Below are 25,329 nucleotides of genomic sequence, written 5' to 3'. Positions count from 1 at the left end.
CTTTCCTCTGAAAGTAGTCAGGTTTCCTAGAGAAGATTCATTCATTCTCCCCCCTGGAGTATAAAGTCTGTTTACACTCTCCTGGCTGTTCCAATCCTTGAAGCTCAGTGAGAAAGGTTACTGAGTGCTAGGAGGGTGGGCTTGGAACAAAAAATGGCACTTTTTGATATAGCCTTCATCCACTTCTCCTTATTTTACTATTTCATATATGTGCTTATTTTTAAGGTATGTGGTTGCATTTACCAGGATAATATAGATGATTCATATTGGTGATAAGCAATCCTAATTCTCTATGACTTAAAATAGTAAAGCTTTGCCATATGCCATCTATATCAAGGGAAACAAGCTAAAGGAGTCTCAATGTCTATGTTTTCCTATTTGCTAAGGCAGAAGAAAAGGAAGCATAGTGAAACATACTCTGGCTCTTAAAACACTCAGCACAGGTGACACTTGGTACATCATTTTGGCCAAAGTGAGTCACATGGCATCCTCTTATTTCAGAAGGACATAAAAGTACAATCTTACAATATACCTAGAAAGAGAGCCCTGAAATATTGGGTGTTAAGGTAGTAGTGATTACTTATCTTGATACTGACAGTTTCTCCTCCTGATGTTTTTTGCAGTCTACTTTGCAGATTGGTTTGTTCTCCAGCTTTCCTCTCCTCATTTAGGACTTTTCATTTAAATGGGCCAAACTGGTCACCATTTTGTCCGTTATGGTATTGATATTGTCTTTTCTCTTATTATTGCTATTACTTGGGATAATGTCTTGAAAAATTAGTTTTAGTGAAGTTTCATTAATGGATGAAATTAGATGCATGTATTCAATCTGACTTATTTATCTGAAAAAAAAAAAAAAACTGTGGTTAAAATTTCCTATAAACTAAATGACCTAATTCTACAACTTTTCAGTGTGGGTTAAAATATATTTAAAGAACGTTATGATATATGTTTAATTAAAATATGTTAATATCAATTTGTCTTAATGTGAACAAAATGTTGGTCTTTCCAGTTTTTTTTTTTTTTGTATATTGGATTTTAAAAGGTGTTTCTAAATGAAGCATTACAGTTGTAAACAGTACTAATTTGTTGAGTCTTAGAAAAGTCAGTTTGTTAAATTTCCTGAAGATCTATTATTTATTTAGAGATTTATTACTTACTTACAAAACATTTTGCAAGTCATAAATCTTCAAATTCTTTGCTTTTATCAACATTAGTCATTGTTAGTTGTTTTATTAGCTATCTGTTACCCCCAAGATGTTGCCTAACAAATGATCACAAACCTCTTTTAATTTATTACTGATGCAAGCTGGCCCTGCTCTTGCATCTTTGATCAGCTGTGAAAAGGTCTGACAGTTCTGCTTCTGTAGGGTGTAGCTACCAGCAGGGTGCCTAAGCTCTACCCTATGTATCTCCTTTTTACTAGAAAGCATTCCTGTGTATTGTAGTCGGTCTGATATGTGCAACAAGTGTAAAGTATATTTAATTTTGAAGATTTATTATAAAAAAGAATGTCAGTATAAAATATTAATATTTGCAATGTTTTAGATGTATCAAGTTTAATAAAATATAAAAATTAATTTTACCTGCTTCTTTTTATTTCTTTAATGTGGCAATCAAGACATCTAAAATGACATGGCAGGCATTTTACTTAAATATGTGGCAGGCATTTTACTGCTATTGGACAGTGAAGATCTAGCCCCCAAATTTGGAGACCAGGGGAGAACTAGGAGTCTTCTCTTTTCAGTTATGATCTTATCCTTAGAATTGCCTTTGTCCCCAGAAGAGTGAAAAAGCACATGATTTCTTGTCCAGGTGAGAGTCTCCCTCATACCTTGTTGGGTTCAACAGGATCAAACTATCAGATCACATTGTTATCCAAGAGATAGTCAAAAGATGATGAAGGAATGAGAGGAAGTCATCTCTTCACAGCACAGCTATTATAAGCTTTTATTAGAAAGAGGCTAATTAATATGGCCAGAGAACAGGGTCCCGAAAAAGGTTGGGGGTATCCTAAGGAGAAGGTATGTTCTTTGGAGGTGAGATGATTCAGCTGCCTTTTCTTTCTTTTTGATTATTCCAGAACGCTGTGATGACTGGGGACTAGATACCATGAGGCAGATCCAAGTGTATGAAGATGAACCAGCTCGTATCAAGTGCCCACTCTTTGAACACTTCTTGAAATATAACTACAGCACAGCCCATTCAGCAGGCCTTACTCTCATCTGGTATTGGACAAGGCAGGACCGGGACCTGGAGGAGCCAATTAACTTCCGCCTCCCTGAGAATCGCATTAGTAAGGAGAAAGACGTGCTCTGGTTCCGGCCCACACTTCTCAATGACACGGGAAACTATACCTGCATGCTAAGGTAGGCTGACCCTTGTGGTGTCTTTCCCTTTTTGCTTCTGTTCCTGAACCCTTATCTAAATGATGGGTGTAGAAGAAACTCCTGGGGAGAGGAAGAAGGAAGCATTTATCCAGAAAGAGTTACTCTTCACCTCATTGGCTTAGCTGAGATTAGCTGAAAGAGATGTGCAGAGAGAAAGGTTGAGCTTCTGAGAACATTCTCCATTGGTGGCTCCTTTTCAACCCAGACATACATCAGAGTTGTCTAGAGATGGAGGTTTATTCATATGTTCCATTTCCTTGACACTGGAATCTACCTCCACTTTTGAGTCACTTGGAGATGTATCTGTTTCCTTAGACAGTGAACAGGGCTGGCAGTAGAACCCGTTCATGTCTGTTATTCTTGGCAGTGTTTTAAGTGCCTAGCACAGAATGAGGGCTTCTTTGGTGGCTCAGTGGTAAAGAATCTGCCTGCAATGCAGGAGACCTAGGTTCAATTTCTGGGTTGGGAAGATCCCCTAGAGAAGGGAACAGCTACCCACTCTAGTATTCTGGCCTTGAGAATTCCATGGACTATATAGTCCATGGGGTCACAAAGAATCAGACACAACTGAGCAAAAGCCTCAGCATGCCATATAGATGAAAGAATATTTGAGAAGCCTCAAATGCACTTAAAACAATGCTTTTCAAACTTTTCATCAAAATTTCCATATAAAGCAAATGAACACCAGATCTCTGGGAATCTAAGAATATAATCCAAAGCATTCTACCATTACTACAAAATTTATTACAAACCCACTTTTTTTTTCTTGTGAAGGTTCATGTAGATTCTGCATTTTACTTCATAGTATATGAATTTTTCTTTTACAACAGATTAATATTGTTTTTGCTCTGAAGAAAAATCTTGAAAAAACTGAGGTTCCTCTGACAATTTACCATTTTAAGGCTTAGTTCTTTGACTCCCTGAGGTCCCCTTTCAGCTTTCAGGCTTTACTTTGTTTTTCAAACTCCCATCTAGGTTATGGATATTTTAAAACATTGCTTCCTACCATTTAATAAGTACATTGGTTTTTCTAGGCTTCCATTACAAAATACTGCAGATTTGTGGCTTAAACAATGGAAATATGACTTCTTATTGTTCTAGAGGCTAGAATTCCCAGATCAAGGTGCCAGCATGGTTGTTTCATTCATCTCTGCTGGGCTTGTAGAGGGACATCTTCTCTTCAGGTCTTAGCATCTTTTCCCCCCATGTCTTCTGTGTCCCAGTCTTCTCTTCTTTTAAGAGCATCAGTTTTATTGGATTAGGGTCCACCCATATCAACTTGCTTTGACTTAATTTCAAGACCTGTCTCCAAATACAGTCTCATTCTGAAGTACTCAACTTCAACATATGAATTTGGGGTGGAGGACACAACTTAGCCCATAATAGTAGAGCTAGATGACATAACAATAACAGAAGAATAGGTAATCCCACAGCTTTTGAATGTTCTTTGTCTCTAATGGACGTTAACTCTTCTCTGATGGAGAACCATAACTATATTTTGATAAGTTTAGCCAATGTGATTTCGTGAAAAAGCACTTCTTTATCACAATAAAAGCCCACATATTAATCAACGTGACCTTGAAAGTCTCCTGTTACCTCTGAAATCCACTGAGGCTTTCACCCCTTCTATTTCATTTTATTGGATTGAACTCTAGACTGGGGTTTAGACTTCCAAGGAGCTCATGTGTCCATTGTTTATGTTCTAACACAGCTTTGGTATGTAAACCTACAAAATGAAAAAGTTGGCCTAAATGTTCTTTGAGCCCCTTATTATCTTTGACAATTAATAATCTAGTAACATTCCATACATGGACCTCTGCAAATACCTGGGAACAGGTTGTCAGTAGCTTTCTGGTTGACCTTTGTCTGCTATGCATTCTAGTGTTTCAGTACCTCTATTTCTCTTTCCTTACCGATATAATACTTCTCTAGAGCTCTCTCTCAAACAATTTCAGCCTTCTTTTCATTATAGAAGCAGGGCTCCTGATCTTCAAGGTCTGAGTATATCTTTACTGTTATTTATCGGTTTCCAGATTGCCATCTCTTCAATTCACCTTCTGCCTGTCTTCTACATCTCTAAAGAAAATTTGAATTAAACTTATCTGGTGGGGGCATCAGAAGCCTCCTGTAATCATGTGGTGATTCTTAAACTGAGAATGACCTTAAGCTGAACCATGTGAAATCATCGGCTTGATGTCATTAACACCATAAAGCTCAGGTTCATCCTCTAGGATTTTACTGCTTGTATTCTTGCTTCAATACCTCTGTTAAGATAACATGCATATTTGACTTATGAAGCTGGAAAAGTTATTCTAACTATTATTCATCACTTTATTTTTAGAGTCAGAAAATGTATCTTATTAAGCTGAAGTTTACCTTCTGTAATGTCCATCTATGGAACATGTTTTCTTCTTGGAAGACCTTTTGTTATTTATAGGCAAAGATCATGCTTGCCACTCACCCTTTCCAGCTTATTACCATTGTCGTAAGTCATCTTTAAATGCGCTTTCCTCTCATCTTGGGAAGGGTAATATATTCTCCCACATCTTCCTTTGGATTTAGTCTTAGTTCATGAGTTACTGAGTATATAAGATGTTTTAAATATTGAGAGAAATCACAAAAGAGGGTGAACAATTAATGACCCATTTACATATCACCCTAAAAGTCACTTATTGTTATTATCTATGTTCTTTTCATTGTTTTTCTATATGTAACACAATTTTACATCTATCCCATGTCGCTAACAAATATTCAGTGCCAACTGAAAATTTAGGTATTGTGCAAGAAATAAAAGAAAACACATATGGCTATGCCATGTGATAAATTCAACCAAGGAATTGTCTGACATGCTGAGAGGATGAAAGTCTTAATTTAAATATAGGATGACATAAACCTCCAAGTGAAAAGTAGGATGATGGGAGAAGAAGAACCCTCCAGGAAGATGAAATGACTTATATAAACATTAAAGACATAAATACAGTTCCCCAGCCATCTTAACACATTCTATGCATTTGTTAGTTTTTCCCTTCGTGGTTGATTTGTGTGTGTGTGTGTGTGTGTGTGTGTGTGTGTGTGTGTGTGTGTGTACAACAACTCTGGATGGTTGTACCATGGTTTTTTTACAGGCTTCCTTTTCATATGTGTTTCTAATGATTCCAATATCTTCCTTGCTGATACAGCAAAGGGTGGACTTTTTTGATCAGGTGCTCCCTCTATTCTCACTTTTCCTACTTCTGTCATGTGAAAACATCTCCAGATACAGGGTGACTAGGGCAAAGGTTAGGCTTTTAAAAATACTTCTGGAAACATTTCTTTTCCAAAACTTGTTTATACCATTATCAACCATGAGTTAATATGCTGTTCTTACCTTTGCCTTTCCAGTACTAGTGTTATTAAGAGTGTTTTAAGGGTATTAAACATTTTATATCCCAGGTGACTCAGTGGTAAAGAATCCACCTGCCAGTGCAGGAAACACAGGGGATGCAAGTTTGATCCTTGGGTTGGGAAAAATCCCCTGGAGGAGGGGGAGCAACCCACTCCTATATTCTTGCCTAGAAAAATCCTGTGGACCAAGAAGCCTGGTGAGCTGTGATCCATGCGGCCACAAAGAGTTGGACACAAGTGAGCATGAAATACTGAAGGCAGGAGGCAGGAGAAGAAGGGGACGACAGAGGACAAGATGGTTTGATGGCATCACCAACTCAGTGGACAAGAGTTTGAACAAACTCTGGGAGATGGTGAAAGACAGGCAAACCTGGAGCACTCCAGTCCATGGGGGTCACAAAAAGTCGGACACGACTGAGCAACTGAACAACAGATATATATGTGTGTGTATATATATATATATATATATGTGTATATATAAATACATATGAAAGTGAAAGGCACTCAGGCATGTCCAACTCTTTGTGACCCCTTGGATTACACAGTTTATGGAATCCTCTGGCCTAGAATACCAGAGTGGGTAGCCGTTCCCTTCTCCAGGGGATCTTCCCAATCCAGGGATGGAACCCAGGTCTCCAGCATTGCAGGTGGATTCCTTCCCAGCTGAGCCACAAGGGAAGCCCATAAATACATACACACACACACACACACACATATGTATATTTAGGAGTATATCTAAAAATGTAAGTAGTTTATCAATAGCAGTTAATTGTGTCTGTCTTTATTTTGTTATGTCTATTGTTCTAGGAAATACCTCCATAACACATTTAATTGTTACATGAACTTAATATATAAAGTCTCAGTACATAGGAGTACTTCACTTCGCTCATTTCAATGTGTTTGCAGCATGAAAACAAATGAAACTGCCCATTCACTGAACATTTTTCTTTTCAGGAATACCACCTATTGCAGCAAAGTTGCATTTCCTCTGGAAGTGGTTCAAAAAGATAACTGCTTCAATTCTCCCATGAAACTTCCAGTGCATAAACTGTATTTAGAATATGGTGTTCAGAAGATCTCTTGTCCAAACATAGATGGATTTTTTCCTTCTAATATCAAACCAAACATCACTTGGTATATGGTAAGCAAACTAGAGGTCATTTACCCTCTCTAAAACAATAATGACTATTTGTTAAATTGAACTAATATAGAAACTGAGATTTGTCTCATCATAATTTCTTCCTTAATAACTTTATACAAATCTTTTACTGCTTCCTCCCTTTGTACCATTTTCAAGGAAGTGGTGGAGACTTTACCTCAACTCATCATGTCTTAAATTACAATCTCTGGGCTACCAGAACTATCTTATTTCTATTAACTTCTTATGAAATACAATTTGAGAAATATTGCCAACTTCTACTCACTGCTGAGTGAAGTCAGACGCTTCACCAGAAATTCCTCTGGTGAATTTCTACTCTTTAGTTAATCAGTACTGTATTTAATACTTGTATGTGTTTTCATGGTTGCCCTCCTTTGTGGGCACATTTGATCTGTGATCTATTTGACATCTGAAACCTTAGGAAATTATTTAATCAAAAATGAAAGTATTGGGAGATGGATTTGTGGCAGCAGCATAGTTTTCTTATCTCTTCAAATATCTGCCTGAGCCAAATCCCCAAACTCCTGAGCAACATTTAAAACAAAACTCAATGACAAGTTATCCATAAGAATCACTTTCAGTAAACCAAGTGATATAATCACTAATATGACCCATATAGATTCAGTGTCTATAGAGAAGAAAGCAGATGGAAATGGAAATAATATGGTATCTGGTAGGCTCTAGAACATGAGAATCCCAAAAAGGCCAGTGGAGAACAGAAGCTGAAATTGGGAGGGGTTTTGCCCTCTATAGAGGGTAGGTCTGAAAAGCCTATAGCTAGACATTCTGAAGGAACTGAAATAGTTTTTGTGCTTCAGAACTCTGTAAAACAACCACTCACACTGAGGAAAAACTGCTGATCGAAACAAAGATCAGAATAGACAGGCTCAGGGCAATGTAGAGGATGGAAAGAGAACTGGCTGAGAATGGAAGAGCAGAACAGAATCAGGGAATCTCAAGAGCATAGTTTTGAAGAAGGATCTCTGTAAAGTCGAAAACTTCAATTAAATCCTAAAGCTCAGGAAAAACTAGTTTTACATAACAATGAGCAAGAAACTGCTCTGGCAGTTCAGCGGTTGACTTTGCCTTCCAGAGCAAGAGGCAAAGGTTCCATCCCTGGTTGGGGAACTAAGATCCCACAGGGTTCATGTTCAAAAAAACAAAAACCGAAAACAGAAACAATATTGTAACAAATTCAATAAAGACTTTAAACATGGTCCACATTAAAAAAGTCTTTACAAAAAGAAGAATCAAGGTAAAATCTCATTCAAAGCTATAAGGAAAAAAGAAGCAGCAGCAGAATAACATTTCTATAGAAAAAAATGAATGCATGCTAGGACATATTTGTAACTTGTTTCAAAAACTGGCAAAAAGACGTTAAGAAGTGATGAAAGATGAGAAAGAATAACAAATAAGAATAAAAAATTCCAGAAATTATATAACTCAATAAAATTTTAGAAAAAGATAATTTCAAAAATAATGCTAAACTAAAAGGAAGATAACAGAAAAGGAACACCATAAATAATACCTGAAGATTAAAAAAAAATGGAAGATAGAAAAATTTTGATCAAAAAATGATTAATAAAAATAGAAAGGTTAGAATGGATATACAAATATGTAAACTGTAAGATGATTGATATTATGAGATATAAAGAAGACATTTTAGAATAATAAAAAGGCGAACTCATCAAGAAGGCATAAAAATAATAAAAAAATATATATGCTTGGTAACAGTGTTTCAAAATATATAAAGGAAAAGGTGAAAAAATTAAAAGAAGAAACAGGCAATTCTATAATCCTAGTTGAAAACTTAGTTTCTATCTCTGTTTAAGTCATTAATGAAAAAACTTAGGGAGCCAAATTTAAGAGTTTTTCATTGGCCAAAGATGGAATAATTTGAATTTTAGCAAGGCTATTCACACGTTGCATCTCATGAGTTAAGTTTAAAATCCATAAATTTATAGTGATATTTCAAAATATGGCTGTATTTGGATGTTAATAGGAAATAAACACATTATCTTGAAAACTGGTAAATAAACAGGAAAAAAATCAAGATTTTATTCTGCTTTTTCTATAAGAAATGTACACTGAGTAATGAAATAATTCAGGGAAGTATATTTTTATAAAAGTATATAATCACTTTGCAAACCCCAATGAATTACTAAATCTAAGCATCAATGAGTGCTACTATCATAAGAAGCGAAACAGCCATATTGCTTTTAATGAAAGAATATAGTATTACCTGTATTTGTGCCAAATGGGTTAAATCTGAATCTGATAAAACCTTTGGCTCCTGTTTCCATTTTTCAGGAAATATAGAGAACGGAGGAATGTATTGATCTGCACCATGAGTTTGCAGTCAGCAAAATCTAAATAGTGAGAAGCTCTATAGGCCAAATGTTTTATGTTCATCAACAGATAAGCTGCCAAAAAAAAAAAAGAAGCAGCATAGAGTGAGAATGAACAGATTAAAAGAAACCAAATACATTTAAAATGATTTAGTGATTAGACTATAGTATCTAAGGATACACACATGAATAATAAAATTGTAACTGAAAACAAGGAGTGATTTCACTATGCAAAAACAGATAGTTGCTACTTTGGGAGGTAGAAAAGAAGGTCCAGTTGACATGGAGTATGTGAGCACTTTCAAAACCGACTGTCAATGTTCTATTCCTGGACCTGAGTGGTGATTATAACAGTATTTGCTTTATACTAATTCATTAACTCATACATATGTTTTGAGTGTTTTCCATATATGCTTCATTCTGTAATCAATACAAGAAAAGGAGACAGGAAAGGAAGGCGAGGTGGAGAAGACTGATTTAAGATACATAACAACAAATTGCAATGTATGGACCTTAAGTGGATCATGATTTATTCAAAAAAAGTTGTAAAACAAGTTAGGAGAAATCAGGGAAATATAAGCCCAGACAGAATGTTGATGACATCGATGAATTACTATTACTTTTCAAATTGCAATAATGGTAATGTAGTTATGTTTGCAAAAGGGATCTTGTCATTTAGAGGTACACACAGAAATATTTATGAATTAAATTGTATAATGTCTGTGATCTGTTTTGAAATAATATTGGGATGCAGTGAGTAGATATAGATGAAACAAGACATAGCTTGAACTGGTACTTTGACACTAGATACAGGTGAAGGGATCATTGTATAGTCTCTCTATGATTGTACTTTTTCATGGTAAAAAGGATTAAAAGAATAATATTAACAATTTTACATTAATAAGTATATCTTCCAGTTTAAAAGAATATATTCATCTATTTATCTGTAGTAAGGTCTCTCATTTCTAATGAGACCCTATTCACTTTCTGTATTTTTTGAATATTGTCTGAATACAAGTTTTACTTTTATACATGTTCTATTATTTTCTCCTCTTTCTCCACACCTGGAACATCCCTCTGCCTGGAACATCATCTTTTTCTCCTTTAGAACAGATGAAATTCTAAACCTTCACAAAATGTCCCCTATTCTTTCCAGTTGAAATGATTTTCCCTCACATACCCTTATATAGCTATTTATTTGTGACTACTTCAGTGTTACTTTTAGCTTCCTTTATTGCTTTATAGTCACTTATTCATGCATATGTTCAGCAGCTACTTGTTGAACATCAGCTGTATTCAATGCAATATGTCGGCAGTCTGGGGAGGACATGGTAAAAAATGCAATATATGCCCTCCTCAGCATAGTTTCAAAGGATTTCAGTTTAATTCAAGAAAGTTTATAAATAAGAATTCCTATTCTTATCAAAAAGTAGAATTATGAGTTCTATAAGAGAATTTATTATTGGTTTTAAAAAGAGAGGTTTACATATAGGCATTATATGAGTTTGACTGTTTCTTGAGGGCAAAATTGTGCCATATCCATCTCTGTATCTCCAATAATTCCCAGATGTCTGGCTTTCCTGATTAGACAAGTGTCTGTGCTATTAATCAAGATATGAAATAGCAGAGGAGGAACAGATTTGGGGGACAAGTAATGAATTTAGATCCTGTCATATGAGTTGGACTTATCTGTGTGACATCTAGACAGCAGTGGCTAATAGTGGCTACATGTGTATGGGTCTGAAGCTTATTTAAAAAGAACTCAAAACTGGAGGCAGAGAATCGGATGCATTTATGTGATAGTTGAAGCCCTTAAGTAGACAAAATAAAGTGAGAAAAGGGCTAAGATACAAATCTGGAGGGAATGTTCATGAGGTGAATGAAACCTGAAAGCCTGGAAAGGAGACCAAGAAATAAAATCATGGTTATAAAATCATGACCATGGCAGACACCCAACAATGTGCAGGTGACTAAAGAAGATAACCAGTAACCAGCCATCTTTTCTATTCTCTGATTATGAAAAAAGCTGCTATTGATGTGTGTTACACTGCCTTTTATTTTTCTACATTTTGGTAATTGATCGACAGCTTTACTCCTAAGTGCTTCCATTCTGGGAATAAAATCAAGTCTCTTGGTAACTGCATTCTCCAATCACTGTGTAGCAATGCTGCTACTTTTTTTTTAAATTTTGCTTTCTACTTTCAATAGTCACTCCCTGGACCCACCAAGGTATCTTGGCCCTCCAACAGTAGTCCTCTTTGTTGTTGCCAACTGAATTCCTTACCTTGACATTGTAGAAATTGTCTCTTTTAGTAATACAAATAACTCTAGAGTAGTTAAAAGACACATTAATCACTTCCAGCAAATTTGCTTCCCTGTTAGCAGAAGGATGAAAGCTAATGAAATGAAAAAAGGAAACTAATGTTTCTTTCATTTTACTCAACATTCAGAAAACTAAGATCATGGCATCTGGTCCCATTATTTCAGGGCAAATAGATGGGGAAACAATGGAAACAGTGAGAGACTTTATTTTCTTGGGCTTCAAAATCACTGCAGGTTGTAACTGCAGCCATGAAATTAAAAGATGCTTGCTCCTTGGAAGAAAAGCTATGACAAATCTACACAGCATATTAAAAAGCAGAGACATTACTTTGCCAACAAAGGTCCATCTAGTCAAAGCTATGTTTTTTCCAGTACTCGTGTATGAATGTGAGAGTTGGACCATAAATAAAGCTGAGCACCCAAGAATTGATACTTTTGAACTGTGGTGTTAGAGAAGACTCTTGAGAATCCCTTGGACTGCAAGGAGATCAAGCCAGTCCATCCTAAAGGAAATCAGTCCTGAATATTTATTGGAAGGACTGATGCTGAAGTTGAAACTCCAATACTTCGGCCACCTGATGTGAAGAACTGACTCACTGGAACACACCTTGATACTGGGAAAGGTTGAAGGCAGGAGAAGAAGGGGACGACAGAGAATGAGATGGTTGGATGTCATCACCGACTCGATGGACATGAGTTTGAGCATGCTCTGGGAGTTCGTGTTAAGAATCAGACACAACTGAGAGACTGAACTGAGCTGAACTGAACTGAATATTTCTTTCATTCCACTAGGGCAATACATTGTGCTATGTACTTTAAATATCATCATACATGATACTCATCACAATCCTTCAAGGTAGATATTACCCTTATGTAGATTGGGAAATGGATGTTTGGAGATACAAACAATAATCACTAACATTTATTGAGCACAGGAATTCTAAATGCTTCAATAATTTCACTCAGTTATCTCAACTTGAAGTGAAGTCGCTCAGTCGTGTCCAACTCTTTGCGACCCCATGGACTGTAGCGTACCAGGCTCTTCCCTCCATGGGATTTTCCAGGCAAGAGTACTGGAGTGGGTTGCCATTTCCTTCTCCAGGGGATCTTCCCGACCCAGGGATTGAACCCGGGTCTCCCGCATTCCAGGCAGACGCTTTAACTTCTGAGCCATGATAGTCAAGGAAACTGAAGTGTGGAGTGGTTGAGTGATTTGTCCAAGATTCAACACTATGCTATCTATATCAAGAGCCCAGACTTTTCATATTCTCTTATATAATCTACTCAAAGCAATCCAGCTGATAAGATGAGAATCTGGAATTGCAGGCCAGTTCTGTGTGGTTCCAAACTCTGTGCTCTTCAGAAAGGCCACAGAGAAGTTTGGTCCAGTCTTTACTTCTGGGACAAAGGGCACTTTGAAGGGGAGGACTATCTCTGAACACATACTGGGTTGTAGACTGGACTGTGAGCCATAAGGAAACCTATGAAAAGAGGACCCTGGAAAATCAGAAAGAGCTCAGAAAAACTGAGATCGGAGGGAACAGAAAGTCCACCATTTCTGTCTTGGTGTCTTAGGGAAATGGGGCAGGATTTTGCTTTCTTCCTCCACAGGTCTTCCCTTCTCTCCTTGTCTTCTGCATGGCATGATTTTCTTCATCCAGGGCCCAGAATTCACAGTTCTCTAACTCAACAGTCTTGTGAGTGAAATCGATGTTCAGTAAATGTTAAGTAAGCCAGTATTTGTAACTAACTTGGAAAAGCAAACTGCGGTTTATGTCATTTATTGAATTTCAAGTAACCAGCTTCTGAAAGAACTTCTGAAACACAGCATGTATATAAATTGGAGGCTACCTGTTTATTCACGGAGCCTACCAGGTATATAGTGGTCATGACACAAGTAAGTATGATCTTGTTATTTTCACTATTATTGTTAAATGGTTTGGACACATGAGCTTTAAAATAGGACAAGTCATTTTGACATTCATATAATGGATGGTTACTCTTCCTCGTTATAATTGGGTATTTGAATTTTTTTTCTCCAAGACACTTTATGAAAACAAAGTCAGTATTCCCTTTCTTCCTGAGGATTGGAGAGACCACTTTATTGAATGCTTTGGGTATTACATTTACAGCAGCTGCTGAAATGCTCTCAGTTGGTATTTAACAGTATAGATATCATTCTGGATATCAATTTTCAAAAAAAGCTGGTTGTCTGTGTCCTTAGTATAATCATTAAAATTGGCATTTTATATCCACCTTTAATTTTCAGTATGAAATTCATCACAATTGATTGGATATTGTCTAGAAACCTGTCAGGGAATAGGAAAATCTTTGGAAAGTGCCATCAGTAAAGCACATTTCTGAAACTGCCAGGGTTGGCCTTCTTGTTAGCACAGCACATATTATCAGGAAGTTAGTGCAAGGTCTATGTAATAGATGTTATTTTTAAAGTGCTTATTTGATCTGACAACGTATTTTGGTTGGTTCTTTATCTCTTTCCTTTCCCTACTGTCCCTATATAGTGATATTAAACTTTTGGTATAAAGGAAGTATGGTTCCCCAGGTCGTTCAGTGGTAAAGAATCCACCTGCCAATTCAAGAAATGCAGGAGACATGGGTTTGATCCCTGTATCGGGAAGATCCTCTGAAAGAGGAAATGGCAACCCACTCCAGCATTCTTGCCTGGAAAATCCCATAGAGAGAGGAGCCTGGTAGGCTACTGTCTATGCAGTTGCAGAGTCTGACACAACTTAGCATAGTATAGCACTTAGCCCATTATATAAAGAAAGCATGTATCATAGTCTCTTCTAAATTACCTATTTAATTCCCTGCAGAGGAACCTAGAAGGCTACAGTGCATGGGATCTCAAAGAGCTGGGCACAACTGTATGACTGAGCACACACATACACACAATTCCATACATGCATATCTACACACAGCATTTTGCATATAGTTTTAGAGCTGCTGAGGACCTAAAGGTTCATCTTTTAAACTTAAACTCAGTTCAAATATCTGCAATTCCTTCTGGGAGAATTAGGCTGGATGAATTACCCGCTCTATGTTTTGATGGCACTTAATTTATATTTCAACTTTGTTACTGTAGTGATTGCATTCCTCTCCTCTGTATGAAGTAGTGTCTTCTCTCTTTTGCTTTCCCTTGATTATCAAGCACATATCACAAAACTGAGTCAATGTATTTTGTATTTAGGAATTGATTAGAAATTGAATGAATTAGTTTGGACTAGAAGATATCATGGGAATAAGGGCCATGTCTGTTTTTACTGGCTACTGAATGCTTAGCTTCTAACTCAATGCCTGACACCTAATACTACTAAGTCACTTCAGTCATGTTCAACTCTGTGCAACCCCATAGACGGCAGCCCACCAGGCTCCCCTGTCCCTGGGATTCTCCAGGCAAGAACACTGGACTGGGTTGCCATTTCCTTCTCCAGACACCTAGAGGGGATTTTGTCAATTTTTATTGCACAGATATTGTGTGACATAGTTCTGCTCAGTTAAACTGACTGGTGTATAAAACTCTTGTGAGTCTTTTTGAACAAGTGTGGTGTATTTTATAACAACTTAATTTTGGGAGCAAAAATGTCAGTAGATATTTTTGACTCTTCTATCCTCATATCTTAGCTTAACTCTTTTTATCCTTACTTCTACTTTCCCCATTCATCCTACAGCTCACCCATCCCATATCTTTATAAGTCTGTATACTCACTATCTTATTATCATTTGCATTCCAAGTGAGCTTGCAGGTCCATGTATTATGTCTTTGCTTCTCTGGTTCAGTTTATAATTTTGATCATGCAACACCAATATATTGAGCATTTACCATGTGTCCAGCATTGAGCAGTTACTGGCTCTGCAGATGAAGTACTAATCTGCCTACCCGCCACTTTACTCCATAGAAGTAAATTTTCTGAGAAAGAGATAAGATAAATGAAAAGAGATGATTATGTTGAAGTTAGTTAAGTGCTAACATGGAGAGCAAAATGTTATAAGAGTAATGAAGGGATGTTGTTTGTACTTTATTTCTGTCCTTGGAGGGTACCTCTCCATGTCTCCCCTCTTCCTGCATGACTTAATAATCTACCTGTCCTTTAAGATCCAGTTCAGATCTTCTTTTTCCATACGGATTTTCTAGATGTTTTGTGTTTGGTCTTCTTCCTCCACTTCCCCATCCCAGTATGCCTTTCATAGTATTTGTTGCAGTCTTCCACTAGACCGCATATATCTATCTGTAGATTCAGTTCAGTTCAGTTCAGTTGCTCAGTCGTGTCCGACTATTTGCGACCCCATGAATCGCAGCACGCTAGGCCTAACTGTCCATCACCAACTCACGGAGTTCACTCAGACTCATGTCCATCGAGTCAGTGATGCCATCCAGCCATCTCATCCTCTGTCGTCCCCTTCTCCTGCCCCCAATCCCTCCCAGCATCAGAGTCTTTTCCAGTGAGTCAACTCTTTGCATAAGGTGGCCAAAGTACTGGAGTTTCAGCTTTAGCCTCATTCCTTCCAAAGAAATCCCAGGGCTAGTCTCCTTCAGAATGGACTGGTTGGATCTCCTTGCAGTCCAAGGGACTCTCAAGTCTTCTCCAACACCACAGTTCAAAAGCATCAATTCTTCGGTGCTCAGCCTTCTTCACAGTCCAACTCTCACATCCATACATGACCACAGGGAAAACCATAGCCTTGACTAGATGGACCTTAGTCGTTAAAGTAATGTCTCTGCTTTTGAATATGCTCTGTAGGTTGGTCATAACTTTTCTTCCAAGGAGTAAGTGTCTTTTAATTTTATGGCTGCAATCACCATCTGCAGTGATTCTGGAGCCCCAAAAATAAAGTCTGACACTGTTTCCACATCTATTTGCCATGAAGTGATGGGACCGGATGCCATGATCTTCGTTTTCTGAATGTTGAGCTTTAAGCCAACTTTTGCACTCTCCACTTTCACTTTGATCAAGAGGCTATTCAGTTCCTCTTCACTTCTGCCATAAGGGTGGTGTCATCTGCATATCTGAGGTTATTGATATTTCTCTCGGCAATCTTGATTCCAGCTTGTGCTTCTTCCAGCCCAGCGTTTCTCATGATGTACTCTGCATATAAGTTAAATAATCAGGGTGACAATATACAGCCTTGACGTACTCTTTTTCCTATTTGGAACCAGTCTGTTGTTCCATGTCCAGTTCTAACTGTTGCTTCCTGACCTGCATACAGTTTTCTCAAGAGGCAGGTCCGGTGGTCTGGTATTCCCATCTCTTTCAGAATTTTCCACAGTTTATTGTGATCCACACAGTCAAAGACTTTGGTATAGTCAATAAAGCAGAAATAGATGTTTTTCTGGAACTTTCTTGCTTTTTCCATGATCTAGCAGATGTTGGCAATTTGATCTCTGGTTCCTCTGCCTTTTCTAAAACCAGCTTGAACATCAGGAAGTTCACAGTTCACATATTGCTGAAGCCTGGCTTGGAGAATTTCGAGCATTACTTTACTAGCATGTTAGATGAGTGCAATTGTGTGTGGTAGTTTGAGCATTCTTTGGCATTGCCTTTCTTTGGGATTGGAATGAAAACTGACCTTTTCCAGTCCTGTGGCCACTGCTGAGTTTTCCAAATTTGTTGGCATATTGAGTGCAGCACTTTCACAGCATCATCTTTCAGGATAGAACCGTCTTTTCCATCATTGTTCCTTAACAGAGTTCTTTAAAAACAGTAGGCTTATTGAATGGAAATATTTGTTCTTATTTAGTCAAGCCATCTGCCCACCCACACCCCATACCTCACCACATGACTTATTTCCTCTCAAGGATCTCAAAGTCATTTCTTATGCTTATTTTTACCTATATACTGTGGTAGGTTGCCAAGGCTACCATTATGTGGTTGAAGAGTTGCTCTCCTGTTTAACTCTGTTTCAAATTCAGAATGAGGAACTGATGGCTCAACTCAATGAATGACTTGTCTTCTAGTCAGATGTCTGCTTCATAGTGGAATCCACATGTTGTTAACCTATTTCTTATATTTGGGAATGTCTTTTTATTATTTTGGGGGTATCAAAATCTCTGTTCATATCTTTTTTTTTCTGGATTCCAAGTGAATTATTTTGAAATCACCAAAAATATGAAGGATTTATTTTCAAGAATGATTCATTATGTTCAAAAATTCCCTTCATGTCTTAGGTCCATGAAGGGCCTCGAGAAGCAGATGCTTATAAAAAGCAGAGCTCATCAGATACTACAGGCTAAATGGGTGTTTTTAGTTCAACAATGCCCTGAAGCTACCCCCACTACATACATAAAAACCTATAATGTATAAATTTTGTTCATTTCCTCTTCTAACATGTTGTAAGCGAATAGCTTTTTATTGTTTTTGTTGTTAATTTAATTTTGAATGATCACATTTTTCTAAATGGTAGATTAGACTCCAAAATTTTTCTCTCCTTTGTATGGAATGTTCCTCAATTTGAAATATTTTTCCAATCAAATCAGCTCCAAGAAAACCTGTCCTTGGCCTACATTTTTATATTACCTTATGGAAAGAGGAGAAAATCCCAGAGAACTCGACTTACAACACTGACACATAGAACCAAAGATAGTCAGGCATATTCAGCCCAAATTTCAAGTCCATCCTCAAGAGTTTGGAATAAGGTGAAGAGAAAGAAGACTTTAGCAAGAGATCAACACACACTTGTTTTGTAACATTTTCCTTATAGTTTAGATGTGTCAGATTCCATTTCTCTGTTAATGAGAAGTCCATGAGGCCTGACTCTTGTTATATTCAGTGCTGTACTCTCAGAACCTGGAAAAGTGCCTGGCATGCAGTTTACTGATTAATATTCAAGGGTGAATGAATGAATGAATGAGAAGACTTTGAGTCTGAAGCATTTCTTTATAATTATAGCACATATTATATCTCTTAAAGCAATATGTTTTAAATAGTTTTTACATAAATGATATGTGGTGAGTTAAAAAAAATTGTGTTTTTTTTTTTTTACTGATTTGAAAAATATGAAATATTTTTAACCTTTGGACTGTCTTGGGTCTTCTTTTATTAGAGTATAATTGCTTTACAATATTATGTTATACTTTCTGCTATTGACATATATATATACACACATACTACAGTGGGTAAAAAATATTTTTTAACATTTTTTTAAGGAGTGCTGTTGACAAGTTTAGTATTAGTAGCTAACTTCTCATACCAAAAGCTATGTTTTTCCAGATTACCACTAATTCTAAGAATTAAACTCATATAACAACCACATCACACTATTAATACTGGGACTGTGGGTGGGGAGATAGTGTCTGGTGGGATTAAGAGCAAGTCCCTCAAAACATGTAGATCTAGGTTTAAATTCCAGCTCTGACACTGCCTGGCTCCATGATAATGGTAATCACTTAACCTTTATAGGCCTTTGTATTTTCATCTATAAAATGGGCATAAGAACATTCTAGACTTGCTAAGTTTGGAATAGGATACAACGATGCAGTACACCTAAGCACAGTTCAGTTCCGTTCAGTCGCTCAGTCGTGTCTGACTCTTGGCGACCCCATGGACTGCAGCACGCCAGGCCTCCCTGTCCATTGCCAACTCCCGGAGTTCACTCATATTTATGTCCATCGAGTCAGTGATGCCATCCAGCCATCTCATCCTCTGTCGTCCCCTTCTCCTCCTGCCTTCAGTCTTTCCCAGCATCAGGTTCTTTTCAAATGAGTCAGTTCTTTGCATCAGGTGGCCAAATTATTGGAGTTTCAGCTTCAGCATCAGTCCTTCCAATGCACAGGTCTCAGTATAATTTTTTTCAGCCTCAACTAATGGATGAAGATTAATGTTCATTCTTCATCAAGAAGCTAATGAAAGACTTTACTCAGCTGTCTAAAAAAATTGGGTTTTAGCTCCGCAGTGTGTAATCTAGAATATCTCTTTATCTATCTCGTTGTTTTCCACCTGTAAAACTAAGGCATATTTAATCTGATTTGTCTACTTCACATGGACAGCCAAGCTAACACATGAAAGAGGAAAATGACTTTGAACTATTTAACCAAAAGTTGCTAGAAAAATTATATAGTTCTACAGATAGTATAAAATCAACGTAAACCAAATGTGACATAAATTTATTATAAGCATATGGGGTTTTGTTGCCTAGTTTGTGATAACTTTAGAGTGTTGAAATACTGTGCTGAGGTGACAATTGTCTAGAGGCACTGCTTATCAAAACAGGATAAATTGTATTCATATCCAGGAAAATAACTTGAGTATATGTCATCTTCCTCTTGATGATCATTACCATGAATCAGAAGTTTAGTACTGTTCTTAAAAGATGTTATTTCTTGTGACAGAGAATTACAAAATGTGCCACTTAGTGGAACTGTCATATTTCAAAACATATGCACCAGGAATTGAAGTAAGAAAACCTTGAGGATACAAGAATTAAAGTTAAATGTATGAACATAGGGAATTGAAAGTACAAGCTGGTAATAGACTCCTGAGACTTTTAAAGATCTGGAGTACCTTAAGGATGCCCAGTTCTTTTTGTCATAAATAAAGTATTGATTTTTAAAAGAACACAAATTTTTTCTGAAAGTAAATGTTCAATGCATATTTTTGTCACATATGATGTATTGGTTCTTTTCTTTAAAGGAAAAGAGTAAAACAATACAGCCAATTAGTGGGGCTGAGCGATCTGAAACAGGATTCTAGTTATGTTGAATGAGATATTTTAACATCAAAATTTTAAAATGCAACTGAGTTATGTGAAAATATGAATTAGAGTACAAATAAACTCTTAACGTTTGCCAAGACTCATAAAATATATTTTACTTTTAAATTCTGGAGTCTATACTATTCAAATTAAGAAATGGGATAAACAGAAGAAAAACAAAGAAGTTTGGAAATAACTGATCTGGTGAGTCAACAGATGCCAATGCCAAAACCAGACATCTAAAGCGGAGCCTAGCTGGTCAGAATGACTGTACTCTGAGTTAACATAATCAGTGTAGAAATATTGAAAAATAGTTGTTTTTTAAGTAGCAGTGTATGCATTTGCTTAAGCTTCCTTAACCATCTTTTTTTTTTTTTTTTGAAACTTTGACGTTGCTTTACTATTAACTTGAAATTCCCAGAATTTGAACACTAGGTCTTGAGACAGGAACCTTGTGCTTTTGAATTCATATTTCAGTTTAAGAATATTCATTTCCCTTTTATAGAAAGGATAATAAAAGTTACTGCACTCTTAGCAGAAACATCATCAAATATAGGACCAAAATAGTTTTGTAAAAACTGTTGCCAGCATAGATATGTCTGTGTTCTGTGCAAAGTTAGATGTGAATATATGTGTTTGTATATTTTCTATGCATGTAAACATATTTTCCTTTACTTCTTCTTAGGGCTGTCGTAAAATACATAACTTTAATAATGTACTACCTGAAGGCATGAACTTGAGCTTTATCATAGCCATGGTTTCAAATAATGGAGATTACACATGTGTGGTCACATATCCAGAAAATGGACGTACCTTCACTCTCACAAGAACTCAGACTGTAAAGGTGGTAGGTAAGCATGATTTATATTAAGTGCACACAGCAAAGTGCAATAATTTTGTTCAGGCTCTTAATATTTTGTTATAAAGAAGTATGTAAATTCTGAAAGAAAAGTGGCTTAGCTTTTTGTTTACTGTAAATATGTATAAAAGAAACAATTGAGGAAGACTTGAAATCAATTAATTGCTAAGTAGTATGAGAAAGAAACCTACCTCCTATAGGCTTTGGAAAGCAAAAACACTGGATAAAATAGTTCTGTTTGAAACATGAAGGATACTTAATGTATTCCTTTCCCTTTGTTTGCTTGTTTTAAATGAAAGAAGTGTTGTAATTGATTATACATGGAACTGTAGGTCCTTTCAAGAATGGACAAATTGTGCCAGGAAGTTGGGCAATCTTCACAGAAGAGCAGATTTTTGAAATAGGTTATGTGAAATTTAAGGTCTGTGATTTGACATCATCTCCCTTGGTTCCTTCCTCTCTACCACAGGCTCCCCAAATGATGCAATGCCTCCTCACATCTATTCACCTGATGATCATGTGGTCTATGAGAAAGAACCGGGTAATTACAGCTGTGCCTCTGAATAGCAGTTAGATTCTCTTAATTACAATGACTAAAAAATGTCACTTAAGTTAATGCAAGAGCATAGAGAGCTCTTGTAGAGAAACACATGAAATGAAACAGAAGTGTTATCAGAAACCAAATCAGCTCTGGGGATGAGCTCCTTCTTTGATCTCTTGGGCAGCTCAGGGATTCTCTGCTTCTCTCAGGGCAGATGCTCTCTTTTTTCTCTGTGAGCAGTTTTCCTCTCCTGATTAGTGACTTCTGTTTGATGCAAACTTTAGCCTGTGCAGGGTTCTGGTATACTGAGACTTCAACATGAGAAAAGACTTCCTTAAACTTCTACCCAACTACAAAGGATTGGGGAGTGGGACTGGGGGCAGAACTGGGAATTCAACAGGTAACAACTAATAAAACTAGTACTTCTTGGTTTGAACACCGTCAAATGTTTACACCAGCTATCTTCTTCTCCTTTTAGTTTTCGTATTTTTCATTCTATATAAAAATTATTTGGAACTGACCAGTTAAGGCATAATATGTTGTACTTCTGACGCAAAGCCTCTCGTTAACTTGAAAACCACAGAAAACTGTAACATCCTTGATATCGTATCCTTCCCAATATATTCAGTTCCAACCCAATGAAAGATATAAAAGAAAATTTGTTTAAAATGTACTAAAGATAATAGAAGCAGTGTTCAATCCAGATGGAGAACAATAACCCCCTCAAATTAAGGTACGGTTTCAAATAGTGATCTGCCTTGTGAAAAACACAAGACCACACTGAGGGAGTCTGCCAATCCTGGATGGACCAGATTTTCTAAACTCAGTAGTGGTTTTATATATTAATATGAACATTCTTTCTGGCATTAGGGTAAACCCATATTAATCATCTAAATGCCTTTCCTCTGTCTGTCATATTATGGTTACAAAAGCATGCTTGAATCCATGGTCACTTCATCTTTGTACATATTGTTATAGGCAACTGTCTAGAGAATGGCATAAGAACCTTGCATTGGAAGAGAGGCTAGGGTATGACCACTCAGTGAGACAAACCTGAGTTCAAATTGGGATGACAATATAATTTATCATCTCAACCTTTCGAGAATGAAAGCAGTCAATATTAATAACTAACTAGGAAAGCAAGCATAAAACAGAACTGTTCTGGGCAAACAAAAACAGAAGGTCAGTCTGGGTGAAATCCTGGTCTGTCACTTATTTGCAATTTGACCTTGGGATAGCATTTAAGCTTCAATTTTTGCACCTGTAAAACATTAATTTAAGAAATAATTCATAATATCTTGTTAAAATTAAATGTATCTATTGATAAGTAGCTAAAACATTTAACACAGGGAATCATTCAAAGTCCTCAGTGAGTCTGCTGCTGTTGTTAGAACTATTATTACCATGTTTTGCCTAGAGATTCCCCCTGTCTTCACCATATTCCATCTCAGAAGGATAGCATAGCATTTCTATTTGTGAGTTGTCTTTAAGCTCATTGACTGAACCATGATAACTTGAATATTTCAAGATGCAGCCTGCCTGGTCAGTCCTCTCAGCGATGGCATTGCCTCATCTTCTCTGGGCCAAGGACCAAATATCTGGATAACCATTCCTCAATCTCTCGTTGTTGGTGAGGGAAATAACAAAGGAGAAGAGCAGTCCATGGAGGTTTAGGGCTAAGAAAAGAAACATTATCAGAGCCTTTTGAACAAATACTGTCATTTTAGGACATATATTGGCTCTATTAAAAGATGGGCATTCTAATAATTTTATATAAAAAGCTGCTGTCCTTTTCCTGGTTTGTTTGTTTTGCAATGAAGTATGGTACATTATCGTATGGTAGTCCACTTGAAATTTATCAGAAGTAAGCTTACAGGTACATAGAACTTTTATAACTTCTGATTAATCACAAAATACAACCAATATAACCATGTAACAGTTACAAATTCATGAGTTAACTGGTTTTTGTTTTAGGAGAAGAGCTACTCATTCCCTGTAAAGTCTATTTTAGTTACCTGAAGGACTCTCGCAATGAGATTTGGTGGACCATTGATGGAAAAAAGCCAGAGGACACCACTATTGACGTATCTGTTAATGAAAGGTATCATTGACACTGACAAGGGGGTGACTAACCCTTGTTCCTCAACCTAATGCCTACTGGTTTATGCTAATTGATGAAAATTCTAATTTTTGCCTGTCAGTAACAAAAATCAGCTTAATGTTCAAGTCTTTAGTGGCTATATCCCAAAAGAGGATTCTCAGACTTGCAATCCAAGCCCCAGATACTACCTGATGGTTATATCTTTATGATGCCTTCTTGAAAGTAGTTGGCATGAATATCCTATATGAATGAAAGGCCAGGACTTAGAGTTATAGACAGATGAAAGCCTGCCAGCATGGCCCTATTCTGTCTCTCAAGTCTGGAGTCTGGGCCTATGTTTTTGTGCCTCAGATAGTTGTGTCAGTTCCTCATCTCCCATTAAGCATGCATTTCCTATCTCCTTCCTCTCCTTTTTAATTTTCATAGCATATATATCACAGTTATAAGTGATAATTTTTACTATTGGCTAAAAACATTAATGTTCTTTAAATTTTATTTTTTAAGTGGAGGAGGTGGTAATATAACTCACTTTTAAAATAACAAGCTGGGTCATGACATAAATAAACATGATATTTTTTGAAGTGGCTTGATTTGGCAAGGAAGACTGCAACCATAAATCAAAATGAGCAGCTAACTGCATGACAAAGTAGTTCTGAAAACTTACACCTTATCATCTATGTGCCGATAGATCTTAGGTTACTTGAACTTCAAGAAGTTAAAAGATATTTATTCCCTAGTAGTAAACTCAGACTTTCTACAGAAATTATGAAATATCATCAGGTAATATGCAAGATACTTAGTTCCTAACTGAGTAGATTTTACAGCTATAACAATGATACAACAGAGACGTCAGTACAATGTGATAAATGCAGTAAAAGGGAAGTATCGGATATTTGGAAAGATTTAGTTGGTAAGTTCCAGTCAGCTTTAGGGAGTTAGGTAATACTTCTCAGATGATACATGGCCTAAATAAAGATTTGAAGGATAAGTAGAAATAAACTGGAGAAAGAAATAAAAGTATGTTCCTGGTAAAAAGAAAAAAAAATTTTTTATTTTTACATCATGCACAAAAGTGTAGAGTTTCAAGAAACAGAACATATTTAATAATACAGAAGGAGTTTCCTGATATTGTAGCAATTTTTGCTGAAGGAATTGATGAAAGATGTGACTGAATGCATAGAAGGAGAGTTATTGACCATTTCAGGAATTCTGAACATTGCGCTTCCAACCCTTGTAAAGATAATGAATGAATAGTAATGACAGTCATACTGTTCCTCCTTGCTGCTGTTGAAACACAAGTCGCTGTTCATAGTTGAGCAGTGCAGTTCAACTTAGGTTAACTCCATCACAGCCCTTAACCAAGTTTTCATGACTGACAGTAAACCTCATAAGAACCTGGATGTCAGTCAACTGTAAGAGAGAGAATTTTATTTAATTTTTTTCCTTTAGAGCACAGTAGTTCAGAGAGATCTTCAGTCTTGATCTTAGACCCAAAGCACTTGATCTCTGACTTTCAGAG

The 25,329-nt window shown here is 36.7% G+C and overlaps 1 protein-coding gene across 1 annotated transcript in view; it reads left to right on the top strand.

Moving 5' to 3' along the window:
* The window catches only part of IL1RAP (interleukin 1 receptor accessory protein), a 160,043-nt gene that overhangs the window by 102,589 nt on the left and 32,125 nt on the right, over nucleotides 1-25,329 (top strand). The window contains exons 3-7 of the mRNA XM_068971468.1: nucleotides 2,084-2,369; nucleotides 6,729-6,915; nucleotides 20,995-21,160; nucleotides 21,638-21,709; nucleotides 23,684-23,810. Of these exons, the coding sequence (XP_068827569.1) occupies nucleotides 2,084-2,369; nucleotides 6,729-6,915; nucleotides 20,995-21,160; nucleotides 21,638-21,709; nucleotides 23,684-23,810 (838 nt within the window). The remainder of the gene's footprint in view (nucleotides 1-2,083; nucleotides 2,370-6,728; nucleotides 6,916-20,994; nucleotides 21,161-21,637; nucleotides 21,710-23,683; nucleotides 23,811-25,329) is intronic.

Source organism: Capricornis sumatraensis, chromosome 1, assembly GCF_032405125.1.
Source record: "Capricornis sumatraensis isolate serow.1 chromosome 1, serow.2, whole genome shotgun sequence".
Classification (NCBI taxonomy): Eukaryota; Metazoa; Chordata; class Mammalia; order Artiodactyla; family Bovidae; genus Capricornis; species Capricornis sumatraensis.
The sequence above is the reverse complement of the archived record's forward strand: the minus strand, read 5'-3'. Positions and strand labels throughout refer to the sequence as shown.